At 40.3% G+C, this 18,443-nt stretch overlaps 1 protein-coding gene across 8 annotated transcripts in view; it reads left to right on the top strand.

Moving 5' to 3' along the window:
* The window catches only part of kazn (kazrin, periplakin interacting protein), a 218,017-nt gene that overhangs the window by 194,607 nt on the left and 4,967 nt on the right, over positions 1-18,443 (top strand). For 7 of the 8 annotated variants that reach the window (XM_031904690.1, XM_031904691.1, XM_018095205.2 and 4 more), the window contains 2 exon segments: positions 15,317-15,506; positions 17,488-17,618. In XM_031904690.1, coding sequence (XP_031760550.1) covers positions 15,317-15,506; positions 17,488-17,618 — 321 coding nt within the window. 8 annotated transcript variants of the gene reach the window in all.

The following is an 18,443-nucleotide window of genomic DNA, read 5'->3' as shown; positions in this document are numbered from 1 at the left end:
CGCACCGAATATCGTACGAAACGAGGTTTCGTACGATATTATCGGTGCGTGTATGGCCACCTTAAGGCTAAAGCAGTTATTGGGTGGCCAAGCTTAAAGATCATGTGAGATTTTGGTAAAGGTCTGTTTGCTCTCCTAAGTAAACACCTTTTTTTTTTTTTTTATGATATCATTCAAACTGTGTCTGAATGACTTTAATCTGCTTGAAACAAGCAACTGCACTTATGTTTAAACTTAAAAGGTGCCCCTTAAATGAGAGAGAGAAAGTCATTTGGGGGTGCCAAAATGTTAGGCACCCCCAAGTAACTTAAATCGCTTACCTTGTACCCCGGGCTGGTGCCCCTGTTAAGAGAGAACAGCACCACCCCGGGGTAGCAGCGAGTGCTTCCTTCTTCTGCGTTTGCGCGCTGCGCATGCGCATTAGAGTGAAAAGTCGAACTTTAACAAGAAAGTCAGCTTTTCACTCTAATGCGCATGCGCCGGCCCAGGGAATTCGCCGCAGAAGAAACACGGAAGAAGGAAGTGCTCGCTACAGATACCCCGGGCTGGTGCGGTTTTCTCCTAACAGGGGCACCAGCCCGGGGTACAAGGTAAGCGATTTAATCACTTGGGGGTGCCTAACATTTTGGCACCCCCAAGTGACTTAGCCTTTCCTTCCCCTTTAAAGTCACCGGTATTGACTGACTTAAGTTACCATTTATGGTTTTTAACGCTTTGCAGATTTAGTAGATACAAAATTATCCTGTGCACATCTATGGGATGTAATTAGTCGCAGAATATTCATTATTTAGGGTGAAGGCACATGGAGCTACTAGTAGCAGCTACTTGTCACGGCCACAAAAATTGACAATGCTGATAATTTACTGATAATTGTCCCTACGTGTGTTTTAGCCGTAGCTATTCTGAGTATTGTCTATGGCAGGGTATTTCCTTGTGTAAAGTAGCTGCTACTAGTAGCTCCATGTGTCTATACCCTTAGGGCTGTGACAGACTGGGAGCTTAGTCGCGCCGCAACAAATCTCCTTGTCACGATTGACTAATCTCCCCGAAATGCCTTCCCACCGGCTAGAATGTAAATCGCTGATGGGATAGCATACGCGGCGGCGCGATTTGCCGAAGTTTCCTCTCAAGTGACTTTGGCAAATCGCGCCGCCGCGTATTCTAGCCGGGATGGCATTTCGGGGAGGAATTTGTCGCGCAGTGACTAATCTCCCCTTGTGCCAGAGCCCTTAGGCTGGTGGCACACAGGGAGATAATTCACCCGCGATAAATCTTCGCACCACAGGCGACTAATCTCCTGAAATGCCTTCCCGCCGTTATCCAAAGTTCCTTCATGAGGAAATGTGTGTATGCCATCCCACTAGCGATTCAAATTCTTGCAGGTGGGAGGGCATTTCAGGGAGATTAGTCATCTGTGGTGCAAAGATTTATCGCGGGTGATTAATCTCCATGAGAGCCACCAGCCTTACACATAGCTGAGGTGCTTCTTTGACTTCAGATTTTACTGTTCAGATTGTCCAGTTCCAAAGGAGCAGTTGCAGCACGTTCTACTCATTTGAACCAATGATCAAGTAACTGCCTGCCTATCAATTGGTTCATAGGAAATGGATGAGCAAAAGGTTTTTCATACACAGACCGACCTGATTCAAACTAAAGCATTTGTTTTTTTAAAAATTAGATCCATCTGGGCTTTGCCATAATATCCTGTAATCCCAGTTTGACAAGTTGGATCACATTTTCGTGTAGGTTGAACGTGGCTTGCAGCTAGAGCCTGTCTCCAGTCTGAACAAAAGTTATTATATGAGGGTAACCATTTACTGGCATTAATGGTTGGCATGTGCTTTCAGTCATAGGAATAGTCTAATTCAGTGCTGTCCAACTTCTGCGGTGCCGAGGGCCGGAATTTCTCTCGCATACATAGTGGAGGGCTGTTAATGGAAGCCAGTTTTGGCCACTCCCCCATTTTAAACCACACCCACTTCAAACCACACCCATTTTATCACAATGATCGCTGCAGGGATATCAACCATCATTCATATGTTAAAGAATTATATTATGTCATATTAAGACACCCTTAAATCCATGTGCCTCCTCCTCCCCTGTGGATAGCACAGCAACCCCCAGCATATAATTACACACCTTAGGGACCATTTAATGGCTATTTCCAACTGCTAACAAACTCCCAGAACAAACCCCTGCCAGGTTCACCTCCCACAGGCAGCATAGGGTAGGCAGAGTATGGCACACACAGGCAGCACTCTGCCTGTCCTATGCTGCCTGTGTGTGCCATACTCTGCCTGTCCTATGCTGCCTGTGGGTGCCATACCCTCCCTGCCCTATGCTGCCTATGTGCCATACCCTCCGTGCCCTATGCTGCCTGTGTGTGCCATACTCTGCCTGCCCTACCCTGCCTGTGTGTGCCATACCCTCCCTGCCCTATGCTGCCTGTGTGTGCCATACTTTGCCTGCCCTACCCTGCCTGTGTGTGCCATACTTTGCCTGCCCTACCCTGCCTGTGGGTGCCATACCCTCCCTGCCCTATGCTGCCTATGTGCCATACTCATGTGTATGTGTATAGGCAGCATAGGCCAGGCAGTACATACAATGTCTGAGGTGTGAAGAGGTGAACAATGTGGGTGATTACAGTCTGAGCCTGAGGTGTGAACACTGCAGGGGGTGAACAATGCAGAGATAAAAAGGTGTGAACACCACAGGGGATTACATTTTTAAACAATACAGGGGGATTACAGCCTGAATCTGAGGTGATAACCATGCAGGGGGCCAGTTAATCTCAGTACTGATACCATTTAAAGCTAACACAAAGGTAAGCCATCAAAGCAGCCAGACAGGTGGGGGGCCACACAGAGGGGGGTCGAGGGCCGCCAGTTGGACAGCGCTGGTCTAATTAATTGTGCTTGGTTACTCTATTTATGGACCTTTTTTTTTTTTTAAATATATATATATATATATATATATATATATATGGATAACTATTAGTTACTTATATATCTTTAGCAGGTGATTTTGTATACTGCAGTTATGACTGCATTTTGTGGATAATAAGCAAAGCAATAAGAGGTGTGACAGAAGGATTTGTGTAGACCACCATTCTGAACCAATTGTTTGTGGAGTAAACAAAGCACCCACCCATATTTATGTTTGGTTTGAGCCTTGGCTGTAAATGTGTTTATCACCTGACCCCATGTGTCTAAGCTAGAATGAAAAGAATCTGCTCAGAGGAAGCATGTGTCATGCACACTTACTAACGAAAAGCTGCCATTAAATTTAGCAATGAGACTGTGTTCTGTCTAGCAAGTCTTGCAAGACCCAAACATGCTGCAAACAAAATTAAATCTAGTACATATATCATAAGATAGGATATATTCTGTTATCGTGATAAGTATTTTTAACGGTTTTAATGGATAGATAATGAATGTTGAACAGGAAATTGGACACCTGGGCAATGTAGTTTCCTCTCTATGGCATCTTTGAAAAAGCTCTGTGTATGCCTTCCTAAAATGGGGAGCCATTGTGGAGATAAAACTACTCGCCAAAAATTACTGCAATGGTACAGTTTCAGTGTTTCCAGATTTAAATGGTTAGGGTGTAAATCCTTATCTGACTATCTATGTCCAGTTGACCTTAGCCGACGAATGTAAAAAAAAAAAAATAGTCCATTGGTGTTCTTTTCCTTGAAATCCCTTAACTCTTTTACTGCCAAGCACGTATGGCATACGTGCTGGCAGTAAAAGGGCTTAAACGCCAACGACGTGTCTCATACGTCGTTGGCGTTTAAGCGCTGCCCTCTGCAGCGGCGGCATGTGCCGCCGCTGCAGAGGGCTTCTAACAATGACAGCCCCCCTGGGCAATGTGCCAGGGGGGCTGTCATCAGGGTCCTGCGAACCGATCGCTCGCAGGACCCTCCAGGAAGCAGCAGATGCGATCGCATCGCATCTGCTGCTTCCTGCTTCCTCCCTCTCCCCCAGCGCCGGCCCAAATGACGAAGGAGGCGATCGGTCTTCAGGAACAGGTAAGGACTTTTTTTTTTTATTGCATTTACACACTTTTACACACTTATACACACATTTACATACATTTATACACACTTACATACATTTACACACACTTACAGCACACATTTTAGCATTTTTTTATTTTATTTTTTTTTTTTTTTTTTTTTCCATTTTTCACACTTTTATACACTTATTTACACTCATATACACACTTACACACTATCACACAACTTTTACACATGTACACACATGTATACACAAACACTTTGGTTTTTTTTTGTTTTGCTTTTTTTTTTTTTTTTTTTCATATTACCACTTTGTTTTTATTTTCTTTTACCTAAAAACTGTTTATTTTGACAGCGTAACTATTGGATCAGATATTCTGGCCACTAATTACACTGTCATGTAACTTATTTTGTTGTTTCACTGATTTGCACAATTTTTGTGGTTTTATCACATTTTATCCCTATATAAGTGTTCCTGATCTGTTTTTAGCGTAGCTTTGCCAGGTGTAACTTTGGTGTACAAAAATAACTTTACCTATTTTGAATTCATCAGAATGTGTACTTTCCAAAAATATATGGTTTTCTGGGGGTCACTGTATAGTTAGGGGGGGGTTACTGCACATAATACACTGACGGGGCTCTGTGTGCAAAAGCTGAGCTGGCAGGCGAGAAATCCTTATGCGCTATTTTCATTTAGGGTTCAGTACATACCGCAGACTTTGGTATATCTATGCATATTGGGCATCAAACTGTTCAGTAGGCCTCTGGTGTTCCTATTTGGGGTGACTTGCCTTTGTACGCAAGAAATTGTGTGAGATAAATGCGGCAAATTGCAACATTTTTAGGCGATTTTCTGAAATCTCATAAAAACCGATAACTTTAGGAAAGCTTTGCGGCTTGGTACTTTGGTGTAGAAAGGACTCTTTACCCTTGTTGGATTTGTCAGAATGTGTACTTTCCAAAAATATATGGTTTTGTGGGGGTCTCTGTATAGTTAGGGGAAGTTTTGGCACATAATACACTGACAGGGGGCTCTGTGTGCAAAAGCTGAGCTGGCAGGCGAGAAATCCTTATGCGCTATTTTCATTTAGGGTTCAGTACATACTGCAGACTTTGGTATATCTATGCATATTGGGCATCAAACTGTTCAGTAGGCCTCTGGTGTTCCTATTTGGGGTGACTTGCCTTTGTACGCAAGAAATTGTGTGAGATAAATGCGGCAAATTGCAACATTTTTAGGCGATTTTCTGAAATCTCATAAAAACCGATAACTTTAGGAAAGCTTTGCGGCTTGGTACTTTGGTGTAGAAAGGACTCTTTACCCTTGTTGGATTTGTCAGAATGTGTACTTTCCAAAAATATATGGTTTTGTGGGGGTCTCTGTATAGTTAGGGGAAGTTTTGGCACATAATACACTGACAGGGGGCTCTGTGTGCAAAAGCTGAGCTGGCAGGCGAGAAATCCTTATGCGCTATTTTCATTTAGGGTTCAGTACATACTGCAGACTTTGGTATATCTATGCATATTGGGCATCAAACTGTTCAGTAGGCCTCTGGTGTTCCTATTTGGGGTGACTTGCCTTTGTACGCAAGAAATTGTGTGAGATAAATACGACAAATTGCAACATTTTTAGGCAATTTTCTGAAATGTCATAAAAACCAATAACTTTAGGAAAGCTCTGCAGATTGGTACTTTGGTGTAGAAAGGACTCTTTACCCTTGTTGGATTTGTCAGAATGTGTACTTTCCAAAAATATATGGTTTTGTGGGGGATCTGTATAGTTAGGGGAAGTTTTGGCACATAATACACTGACAGGGGGCTCTGTGTGCAAAAGCTGAGCTGGCAGGCGAGAAATCCTTATGCGCTATTTTCATTTAGGGTTCAGTACATACCGCAGACTTTGGTATATCTATGCATATTGGGCATCAAACTGTTCAGTAGGCCTCTGGTGTTCCTATTTGGGGTGACTTGCCTTTGTACGCAAGAAATTGTGTGAGATAAATGCGGCAAATTGCAACATTTTTAGGCGATTTTCTGAAATGTCATAAAAACCGATAACTTTAGGAAAGCTTTGCGGCTTGGTACTTTGGTGTAGAAAGGACTCTTTACCTTTGTTGGATTTGTCAGAATGTGTACTTTCCAAAAATATATGGTTTTGTGGGGGTCTCTGTATAGTTAGGGGAAGTTTTGGCACATAATACACTGACAGGGGGCTCTGTGTGCAAAAGCTGAGCTGGCAGGCGAGAAATCCTTATGCGCTATTTTCATTTAGGGTTCAGTACATACTGCAGACTTTGGTATATCTATGCATATTGGGCATCAAACTGTTCAGTAGGCCTCTGGTGTTCCTATTTGGGGTGACTTGCCTTTGTACGCAAGAAATTGTGTGAGATAAATGCGACAAATTGCAACATTTTTAGGCGATTTTCTGAAATGTCATAAAAACCAATAACTTTAGGAAAGCTCTGCAGATTGGTACTTTGGTGTAGAAAGGACTCTTTACCCTTGTTGGATTTGTCAGAATGTGTACTTTCCAAAAATATATGGTTTTGTGGGGGTCACTGTATGGTTAGGGGAAGTTTTGGCACATAATACACTGACAGGGGGCTCTGTGTGCAAAAGCTGAGCTGGCAGGCGAGAAATCCTTATGCGCTATTTTCATTTTGGGTTCAGTACATACCGCAGACTTTGGTATATCTATGCATATTGGGCATCAAACTGTTCAGTAGACCTCCGGTGTTCCTTTTTGGGGTGATTTGTCTTTATCTGATCTTTATCAAGAAATTGTGAGAGATAAATGCGGCAAATTGCAACATTTTTATGCGATTTTCGAAAATGTCATATAAATCTGCAAACTTAGGAAAGCTTTACAGCTTGGTACTTTGTAGCAATAAGAAATATTTACCCATTATAGATTCGGGGGGATGTGTATTTTCCAAAAATATATGGCTTTCTGGGGTGAATGTACTTTTTTTGTAGCATTATCCCACATAAAGGATGTAAATGTGTTGATTTTGCAGGAGCTGAAATGATAGATCATATGGGGGTATGTTCCCATTGGGGCCCCTACATGCCACATACTTAGGTAAACCTATACATATTGGGCATCAAACTGTTCAGTGGACCCCTGGCGTTCAAATTTAGGGTGTTTTATCTTGGTACCTAACACTATGTGGGAGATAAGATGCTGCAAAGTGGAAGCTTTGAGGGGATTTTTGGAAATGTCATCAAAATTGCTAACTTTAGAAAAGCTGTGCGGCTTGGTACTTTGGAGTAGAAAGACATGGGTACCCATTTTAGATTCGGGGGAATGTGTACTTTCCAAAAATATATGACTTTCTGGGGTGAGCGTACTTTTTTGTAGCTTTATCCCACATATAATGATGTAAATGTGTTGATTTTGCATGAGCTGAAATGACAGAAATGACAGTATATATGGGGGTATGTTCACATTGGGGCCCCTACATGCCACATACTTAGGTAAACCTATACATATTGGGCATCAAACTGTTCAGTGGACCCCTGGCGTTCAAATTCAGGGTGTTTTATCTTGGTACCTAATGCTATGTGGGAGATAAGATGCTTCAAAATGGAAGCTTTGAGGGGATTTTTGGAAATGTCATCAAAATTGCTAACTTTAGAAAAGCTGTGCGGCTTGGTACTTTGGAGTAGAAAGACATGGGTACCCATTTTAGATTCGGGGGAATGTGTACTTTCCAAAAATATATGGCTTTCTGGGGTGAGCGTACTTTTTTGTAGCTTTATCTCACATATAATGATGTAAATGTGTTGATTTTGCAGGAGCTGAAATGACAGAAATGACAGTATATATGGGGGTATGTTCACATTCGGGCCCCTACATGCCACATACTTGGGTAAACCTATACATATTGGGCATCAAACTGTTCAGTGGACCCCTGGTGTTCAAATTCAGGGTGTTTTATCTTGGTACCTAATGCTATGTGGGAGATAAGATGCTTCAAAGTGGAAGCTTTGAGGGGATTTTTGGAAATGTCATCAAAATTGCTAACTTTAGAAAAGCTGTGCGGCTTGGTACTTTGGAGTAGAAAGACATGGGTACCCATTTTAGATTCGGGGGAATGTGTACTTTCCAAAAATATATGGCTTTCTGGGGTGAGCGTACTTTTTTGTAGCTTTATCTCACATATAATGATGTAAATGTGTTGATTTTGCAGGAGCTGAAATGACAGAAATGACAGTATATATGGGGGTATGTTCACATTCGGGCCCCTACATGCCACATACTTGGGTAAACCTATACATATTGGGCATCAAACTGTTCAGTGGACCCCTGGTGTTCAAATTCAGGGTGTTTTATCTTGGTACCTAATGCAATGTGGGAGATAAGATGCTTCAAAATGGAAGCTTTGAGGGGATTTTTGGAAATGTCATCAAAATTGCTAACTTTAGAAAAGCTGTGCGGCTTGGTACTTTGGAGTAGAAAGACATGGGTACCCATTTTAGATTCGGGGGAATGTGTACTTTCCAAAAATATATGACTTTCTGGGGTGAGCGTACTTTTTACTAGCTTCATCCCACATATAATGATGTAAATGTGTTGATTTTGCAGAAGCTGAAATGACAGAAATGACAGTTCATATGGGGTATGTTCACATTGGGGCCCCTACATGCCACATACTTAGGTAAACCTATACATATTGGGCATCAAACTGTTCAGTGGACCCCAGGCATTCATATTTAGGGTGTTTTATTTGGTTACTTTATGACCTGTAGGAGATAAGATACTATAGACTAGAAGCTTTGAAGCGATTTTTTAAAAAAATCACAAATTTTGATAAAAACCAATAACTTTAGGAAAGCATTGCGACTTGATAGTTTGGAGTAGACAGACAGTTGTGCCTATTCTGTATTCCCCAGAATCTGTTCTTTCCAAAAATGTACAATTTTCTGGGATAAACCTTCTGTTAGTGGAATTTTGGCCTTGAAATCCAAAGTATGCAGTTTTTTTGGAGCAGTGCTTTGGGAATTTGGTAGTGTACTGCTGGGAGTTTTTGACCTATACAAGTGAGAAATCTCCATAAAACTATATATATTTGGTATTGGCACGTTCAGGAGACATGGGACTTTCCAAATCAGTTGTATATTCGTGCATAAAATAATTTTTGTTTCTAGTATGTGTGATTATATTATGGAAAATTTGATTTTTTTTGCATTTTTAGACATTTAGAAGCCTATATCTTGTTACAGAATTGGAATTACACAAAAATTCTACCATATTTTGAAAGCTTAGGTTGTTCTGAAAAAAACGATATATTGTTTTCCTTGGTAAACTAAAATTCCCCCCGAGGAAAGGCCCCTAAAGTGAAACAGTGCAAAATGTTCAAAAACTGTCTGGCAATACAAGTTCCGCTTTGACCAAAATGGCTGGCAGTAAAAGGGTTAAATTCCTCAAGTATTTTGCTATTACTAAGCTAAATATAAAGATGAGCAAACATTTTGCAGTATGGTTTACAAAGCTCATGCACCACAGGTTTGCTGTAGGCAAGTTGAATTTAATTAAAATAAATGGAAAATGGATTTCTTGCTTCTCTATGAAAAATTGTTAAACCTCCCAGATATGCGCAGTTCTAATACAGGTAGAAGTACTTCTAAGGTACAGGATTATTTTTGATCCTTAGTATTTGAAGAAAGGGCAAATTATTGAGAAAAATGGCTAGTGTGCGGCATTATAGATGGAAAGATGGGTCTGCTTTTGCCTCTGCACTGCATTGATCCTTAATTAAGATTGGAAGATTGGTGCATTTTCTGGGAAAACAATCCAGTCAGTCCTATTTCTGTTATCTTTTCTCTGTTAATAAGGTTTGCAATTAAGTGTAATGTCCCACAGGGAGATTAGTCACCAGTGATAAATCTCTGATACCGCGGTGATGAACCACCAGTGGAAAGGCCTACGCATTACTTCAGCTTTCCGAAGTCGCACAAAGTTTCCTCCTGCAGGCAACTATTTTTACTAAGATACTGGCAATGTAGAACCCCTATTTGGATTCTTACAATAGAACTTGCACAAACATCCCCTAATTTTCCTCTGCTCTTTTCCTTCTATGGGCTTTGCTGTTGGAGAGGGGTTGGGGGCCAAAACGCTGATAAGGGCTCTGGCACACAGGGGGGGTTTGTCGCCCGCGATAAAACTCCCTGTTCGCGGGCGACTAATCTCCCCGAGTTGCCTACCCCTGCCATCCCACCGGCGAACATGTAAGTCGCCGGCGGGATGGCAGACGCGGCGGGGCAATTTCAGGGAATCGCCGAAAAAGACTCGCGAGTCTTTTTCGGCGATTTGCGCGAAAAGCTTCTCTTTAAAAGTGCTAACACTATAGCACACTGAACATATTGGGCATTTTTCTTGTCTTGTATTTTTTTGGTGCAGGGTCATAATGTCCAAAACGGCTTCCTGCCACCACTATTAGTGTTGAATTGGATTGGCCACTGCCAACTGAAATTGGTTAGAGTTTTAGGTGTCGGGCACTGAATTTCACCTCATAACCAAAGGCTTTTACACAGCTATGTGGTGGTAGTGTTGGAATTGCTGCAGCAGTTGTAATTTCTGTATTTTACCTTTCAGATATTGGAAGTTATTTCCTTGGAGTTCTTTTTTTTTTTATTTCTCCTGTTGCTCTGGCAATGGATTTAATGTGCTATAGGTGTGTGGTTTTGTGTTCTACCCTTGCTGCTCCCAGTTAAAAGCGCCTGAGCAGTGCACTGTGACAACTCCGGCAGTGAGAGGCTGTTAAAGAGCTGCTAATGCTGACACCTACTGTGAAAAGGCAGACACACACATACGTATATATACTGAAAGTGGTGTAATATACTTAGCATGGCTTTTAAAGGATTATATAGTTAAACTATTATTAAAATAATTAATTCAGCCTGATCTTATCTCAACTGAGAAACACACACTACCTGAAATTCACTGCTACTTTAATATCACTGTGCGATCTCCATATTAATGAAATCATTTTTGTTTTCTTATTCAGTGCCTCTGTACTATATATTAGTGGTAGAACCACCATTTTGGGTTCGTTTAATGTTTGAATGATATTTAGTAGATTTTGGGTATGGTCATCCAAAAACTGAATATCTGGATAACCCTATCTTCCAAGCATTCCAGGGAATAGATCCCATAACCAAACTAGCAGAGATGTCAACACAGATCCCAAGTAATCTGAGGGCATCTTAGCCATGTCTGATACCCCCCTACCCTGCATCCTGCTGTGCTCCCTGCTCCACTGATTCAGGCAATATCAGAACTGTGGGTGACTGTTATCTGCATTAAAGTGGAGTGAGTAATTTGAATTCTGTAGCTGTAGTATGGTGTTTTCTGCAAAAGGAATACAGAAATAACTGTTTATCCTGACACTTCCAGTGGGAGGGTAGCATGTAATAGCAGTAGTAGTAAAACCAGAAACTATTCACTGAAACTTCTGGGGGTTCTGCCAGTTGCTTAATGTTACATGTTAGTGTGTTGTATGCTAGATTTGACAGACATGACCAAAGCACCCTATTTTCTATTAGTCGCTAGCTGATGCTGTACTGTTATGTTGGCTGTGTGTATAAATGCCTGAGCCGTGCTTTTGTCTTCTTAACATGCATGTATGTTAATATATTCACTGGCTCCTGAGGGTGTTTATATGTGACTGTATAAGGAAAAAGGTATTACAATATATATTTAACGTCATGCTGTTCTTAACAGCGTGAAGTATATTATGTTATTTTGTATGAATTAAAACGTATATGGTCAGGTGTCTAGGAAAGAGACTTCATTTTCATTGGAATCCACGCCTGGGACCTAATCAATACACTCAATTGTTTTGCATTGGTATTTGGTGTGCTTATTGCCTAGCTCTGTGTGTATATAACTATAATATAGCACCATATAAGTAAACAATTTAAAAGGCATAAATTAAACACAAACAGGGTTATAGTTATGAAAAATTAGAGAATAAGAATAAATATATTCTGAAGTGCTAGGAGTTTAAATACACAGTCGGGGTGAGGTCCCGGCCCCAAAGAGCTTACAGACTATTAGATACAAACTATTGGATCTTCAAGGTCCATTGTGTGGCAAGCGTGGGCAGTTACAGGCAGTCACACTTGCACAAAAAAGTTAGCTGGGGAGATTTGCACACATGGTGCTGAGATGGCACTAGGCTTTGGTACAGGAGGGACAGTGTGTGTGGAATTTCAGCTCCTCGGCTCGGTAGGTAGCTTGTGTCACACAATTGTCATAAAGTGCTTCAAGTTTAGATACAAATGTTATGCGTTACATTGTGTTTTTGTGTTTTATTGTATTATGGTAAATGTATATATTTCTCTGTATTGTTTTGAATATGTCCATGTTTTGTTGTCTTAATGTGTATTAGTAAATCACACTCTGAATTCTACATTTACGCATCTTGCACATCCCTTTTATAATGGTACAATGGCCAACTTTTTTATTCTTTTTTTAGCGTTCAATGTGACATTATATCATTTTATTAAATACAAAACTTTTCCCCCAAAAAACTAGAGTTCTTGGATATACGGTGCATATTATAAGTATTCAGCCTCTTGAACATTTTCATGTTTTATATTCATAGAACATTGCATCATTATCATCTCATAGAACATTGCATCATTATTATCAAATTTCATTTTTGGGGGGACAGTGAACGATAAAAACAGACTAATGTTAAAGTGAAAGCCGATCTCTGCAAAGTGATTGTACGTGGTTAATTAGTTAAATAAATATCACCTAAGTGTAGTCAAGGGTTTACAAGTGTAAGGATAATGCCACACGTAGCTAAAAAACGCTTGGCAAGGATACACCCCACTGCTGCAAAATCCTCTTACTTCCACAGGAACTGCAAAGCATTGAATACACTCCGGTTCAGGCACATGTAGCAGATATCCGCCAATAATGCAAAGTCTTGTGTTTTTGGGCAGATATCATGCACCCAGCTGTATTCCATGCTTTTGGGTGCAGGCACAGACATTAGAACCTAAAGGCAAAAGCACACCCCAAGCCATTCCATTTAAAGGTGATTGAAAAGCATGGAGGGATGCATATAACAACTTTTCACTAAATATCCCTTGGAGTCATTAAGAAACGATTAAATCTGCGAAGAACAAGCCATCCACCAAAAGCGAGTTTTCATGCAAGAAGTAGAATAGTAAGGGAGGCCACCAATAGACCTATGATCAACGTTCCCTCTAATTTTTTATAGGCTGTGTGCGCAAAAAATATCATCCGTGCGCATTTTAAAGCAAGATTAAATTTTTGTGCGCTACAGAATGTTTGTTGGAGTTCAGTTATGGGCATTTTTGCGCAGGTCTTTCAGTTTGTCAAGTTACAAAAATGTAATTTTTGTGCGCGCTATTTTAATTTGTGTACGCGGGTTCGGAAAGTCGTGTGCGCGCGCACACGCGCACAGCTTAGAGGGAACAGTGCCTATGATGTCTCTGAAGGAGTTCTGTGCCTAGCTGGCTGAGGTTGGAGATATCATTCATAAAACAACTGTTGTTCTTCACCAGTCACAACTTTGTGGGAGACTCTGAAGACAGCTAGCCGAAGGTTCTATGCTCGGATGACAAGACCAACATTGAAGGATTAAAGGCTAAACATAAGACAAACACTGTACTTCACCATAAGCACTCCATCGAATAGTGGGGACAGCATCATGCTATGGGGAGCTTCTCTGCAGCTGGCCCTGGAAGGCTTGTGAGGGTGGAATGAATGCAGCAAAATACAGTGAAATCCTGAACACAGTGACTGTCTACAAGAAACAAGAGCCTTGGGAGAAAATTTGTCTTCTAGCAAGATAACGTCTCCAAATATAAAAGTCTAAACGGAATAATGGATAGTTAATGCCCTGGAATGGTCAAGAGTCCAGATCTAAATCCAATAGACAATTTGTGGTTGGATATTTAAAAAAAAAAAAAAAAAAAAAAAAGCTGTTCATTCAGCTGTTCAGATTGGGCAGTTTTGCAAAGAGTAATGGGCAAACCTATTTGAAGGCTGTTATTGGTACTTAATATACTAAATACTGGCTTGAAGGGGGTGTATACTTGTGTGTATGTTGTGTGCTTTTATTGTAATTCATTTAAATCACTATGCAGTGATCTGCTCTCACATTAATATGAAAGAGTCTCTTTGTTCATCAGTCTTTTAAAAAAAAAAAAAAAAAAAAAACTACATTCCCTGTGCTTCAAGCAAAGGAGATGATTAGTTTTTGTAGGTACTGTAGGTTTATGGCCATTTCTCAGAATACCTTGAGAAGATGAATGCAGAACATGCATACTCCATGCAGATAGTGCCCAAATCGGAACTCAGAAGCAAGACAGAAATAAATTCCGCTGAACCATTGTGCCGTGCGTGCACTCCCAACTTAAACTAAAGCATATAGTAGTAACCAAACGGCATGGGGCATAACATTTTGTATCTACTTTAATAAATGACTGCTCATGAAATAGCCAACGTGGCAACTAGATTAAGAATGGCTTTGTAACTGAGCCAAAACTCTGGTTATTTTAAGTGCAGTAATGCAGCACAGTTATAATGCAGTAATGCAGCATAGTTATAATGCAGCAATTAAATCCTGCTGAGTTCCAAGCTGTTTTATTAGTAAGGTAAATAAGCTATATATATGCTGTGCAGTTAGTTACCCATATTTCTATGGCATTGCCCGTAAAATGTCCTTTATGATGATCCTGCCACCTCACTTACAGCTTTGTGCCCCTAGGATGTACAGCCCTTTAGCGTGGAAACCTCTGCTGGAGCTTTTAGAAAAGAAGGGAAGGATGTTATTGGTTAAACAGCTGTTTATTACTTTGATACAGAAGTTGACTTCACACCGCTTTGGAGCCGTTTTTTCCATCTTTTTTTAGGGCAAATATTATTTCTTTTAATCTTCCCTTTATAAAACATTCAGGGTTTTGTCATGCTCAATGTCCTTTAATCACTGATTTCCTATATTCATTTAAACACTGTGATCTTTTAAATATTCTGGCTAATTTTGGTGATGGGATAATTGCAGTTAGACTGGCCAATACCTGAGCTTTGTAATATCAAATAAACATAAATACCCAAGTAGTCACAAATGTGCTAGTAGACATTCTACTCACAAATAGATCTAACTAGTCAGGGGTTTGTTTTGTTTTATTGCGATGACCAATCAAAATGTCTGGCAAATTAACTGTATTGAAATCTCTTAGTAACCATAACCTCCAGTTCAGGTTGGTTGGCATTTTGTGTTCTGGAATATTTTCTTTTTTTTCTTTTAGGCTAAACAGTCCTTAGCGACGCTTACTAAGGATGTGCCCAAGCGCCACTCTCTAGCAATGCCTGGAGAAACTGTGTTAAATGGAAATCAAGAGTGGGTAATGCACGCAGACCTCCCGCTTACTGCAGCCATTCGACAGAGCCAGCAAACGCTATACCATGGACATCCCCAGCATACCACAGACCGGCAAGGTTTGTATCTGAATAGCTACTGATTCTGATTGCTACCGCCAATACCTTACATATTATTCTGTTTAAATGTGCTGCATTCAGTAACACACTGTGACACACAACATACATAAATTCCTGTGCACAAACGCGTGCTTTCTGCTTTCTTTCCTGCACCTCAGGATTAACCGTGCATGCCATGTCTTCTACCTTGCCCATAAAACCAAAATGTTTTCTACATCTTACACACAAAGTTTAGAAATGGCCTTAGCATTGAGCTGCAGTGGGCATTGCTACTATATCTGCTGCACATGTGTATTTTATTTACTTTGTCTGTCTCCACGGGGACTGCATTGTACAACTATTTGTTTATTCAGCAGCCCCCCACCCTTAGACTTTTTTTGAAATTTAAATGTGTTTAATTGGGAATATTTACTATTTGATTTACACAAGGTGAAAAATATGTTTTATTGTGACACAAAAGTTATTTAAACACATAAAAGCAGACATTTCTTGGTTGCATAAGTATTCATTCCCCAGTAAACCTTTTGGCTGCAATTACAGATGCAAGGCTTTTAGGGGTAAGTATATACAAGTTTTGCACACTGTTCAGGAATGATTTTGGCCAAACCTTCCAAGCAGATTTGCTCTGTGTTCTTAAGTTGGAGTAACAAGTGTATCTGCAAAATTAACCAATCTTTCTTAAGTTAATTGCAAGTAAAATTGTTAAAGTAAAGTAGAGGGCCCCTGTATTGGCCCCTGTATTGGCAGCCCAACCATCCCATTAGAGTCGCAAAGTTGTGCCATGGTGATCACCAAGGTGGTCCGTGTACACTGAAAGTTGATCTACTCCTGGTTAGGGATTATAGTGTTGAACATTCTAGCATAATGTGACAGCCTTTTAGGCAAAGTGCATTTTAGGCATTCGATGGAACATTCAACGGAATGTTAAAGGAACAGTAACACTAAAAAATAAAAATGTTTTAAAATAATTAAAATATAATGTACTGTTGCCCTGCACTGGTAAAAGTTGCACGTTTGCTTCAGAAAGACTACTATAGTTAATAGAAATAGCTGCTGTGTAGCCATGGGGGCAGCCATTTAAATTGAAAAAAGGAGAAAAGGCACAGGTTACATAAGAAGATACCAGATAAACTGTGTAGAATACAATGGGAATCTGCTACTTATCTGTTATCTGCTTAGTAACCTGTGCCTTTTCTCCTTTTTTCAATTTAAATGGCTGCCCCCATGGCTACACAGCAGGGTATTTATATAAACTGCAGTAATGTTTATGAAGAAAACACACAACTTTTAACAGTGCAGGGCAATAGTATATAATATATTAATTATTTTTATACACTTTCATTTTTTGGTGTTACTGTTCCTTTAAGAGGGTTGGCCCTCCCAGAGGCCCTCTACTTTATAATGGGCTTTACTTCTCATTTAGTGCTAAGTAGAACTACAGCTCCTTAATCGCCCAACTGGAATGGGGCTTTTGTGAATCTGCCACTCTCATTCCATTAAACCTTTAGCTCAATACCTGTAATGCACAACACTGCCTTCTGTATTGGCATTATATAGCAACTGATTAATTCAAGGGCCCAAAATGCACTATGACACCTATTTGAATATGAAGTCAATTGACAGGCAGATTTGCCTCGCAGCTGTGCAAATGATTTAGTCATACATATCAGTCACTTTGGGGCAATATGATTAAGCTCCCTTATCTCTTTGCATTGATAAGAGTGCTCTGCAAATTAAAATTCAAGCTCCAGTTCAGAGTCCAGGTTTCCAAACATATTATGACCACTCCAACCCCCTCTGTTTTTGCAGTCAATGCAGATTTACATGTGAAAACAAAGAAAAAAAAATGACCGTTAAAAGCTGAGATTTAGTATAAACCTTTGATACATTTTGTATTTACTCGGCTGGTTTGTGAATGTGTATTCGCGAGTGCAAATGTTTGTGTCGAGACTCACTTTCCATGACTGTCTTTTTTTTTAAGCTGTCAGAGTTAGTCCTTGCCATTCCCGGCAACCCTCAGTAATATCTGACGCTTCTGCAGCAGAAGGAGACAGGTCTTCAACACCAAGTGACATCAACTCTCCGAGACACCGAACGCATTCCCTCTGCAATGTAAGACGGTAGTGTAGGCATTTTCTTGGCTTCTTCCATCTTTTCCAGAAAGGTTTTTGAATATTTTACTTTTCTATCAACTTGTACTCTGCTTGCCTATTCCATGTAGTCAGGACTGATGCATGCCGGCTGAGAGACTGCCATTGTGATCATTATCCCACATACCGTAGTTGCTAGACAAAGCATGCCTTTAGGAACACATTTGTACTGTCATGGTGCTTAAGTGTGTGTGTGTATTAGGGTACTTAGATAGAAGAAGCAATAAATGTGGCATTTTATTGTCTAAAACGTGGCACCAGTGTTTTGCAGGCCCATTTAAGATAGATGAAATATTGTCCTAAATCCCACTATTGTAGTGGTCCAATTGTATCCAGAATAGCCAATTAAAATTAACTTTAAATCCTTTGCTATCCTAAAGTTAAGGTCCACTTATATAGTTATGTCGTTTCTTAAAGAAAATGGGAGAAAAAAATGAAATCCAACACAACTGCATCAAATATACAGACACCAATGAAACATCTTGCTCTCTGTTATGTACGACACAAACCTGCAAACTCCAGTGTTTTGCAGGCCCATTTAAGATATATGAAATATTGTCCTAAATCACTCTATTGTAGTGGTCCAATTGTATCCAGAAAAGCCAATTAAAATTAACTTTAAATCCCTTGCTATCCTAAAGTTAAGTCCACTTATATAGTTATGTCCACAAGCAAATGAATCTTGGCCTGATTTATCCCCCAGGTGCTGGGCCAACAAGTGTATTATATTAGGAACAGCCCCCACCTCACGGGCTTTTACTGCCAAGTTAACTGATATGTGGCTGAG

Source organism: Xenopus tropicalis, chromosome 7 (genome assembly GCF_000004195.4).
Source record: "Xenopus tropicalis strain Nigerian chromosome 7, UCB_Xtro_10.0, whole genome shotgun sequence".
Lineage (NCBI taxonomy): Eukaryota > Metazoa > Chordata > Amphibia > Anura > Pipidae > Xenopus > Xenopus tropicalis.
This window is presented reverse-complemented; position numbering and strand designations above follow the sequence as displayed.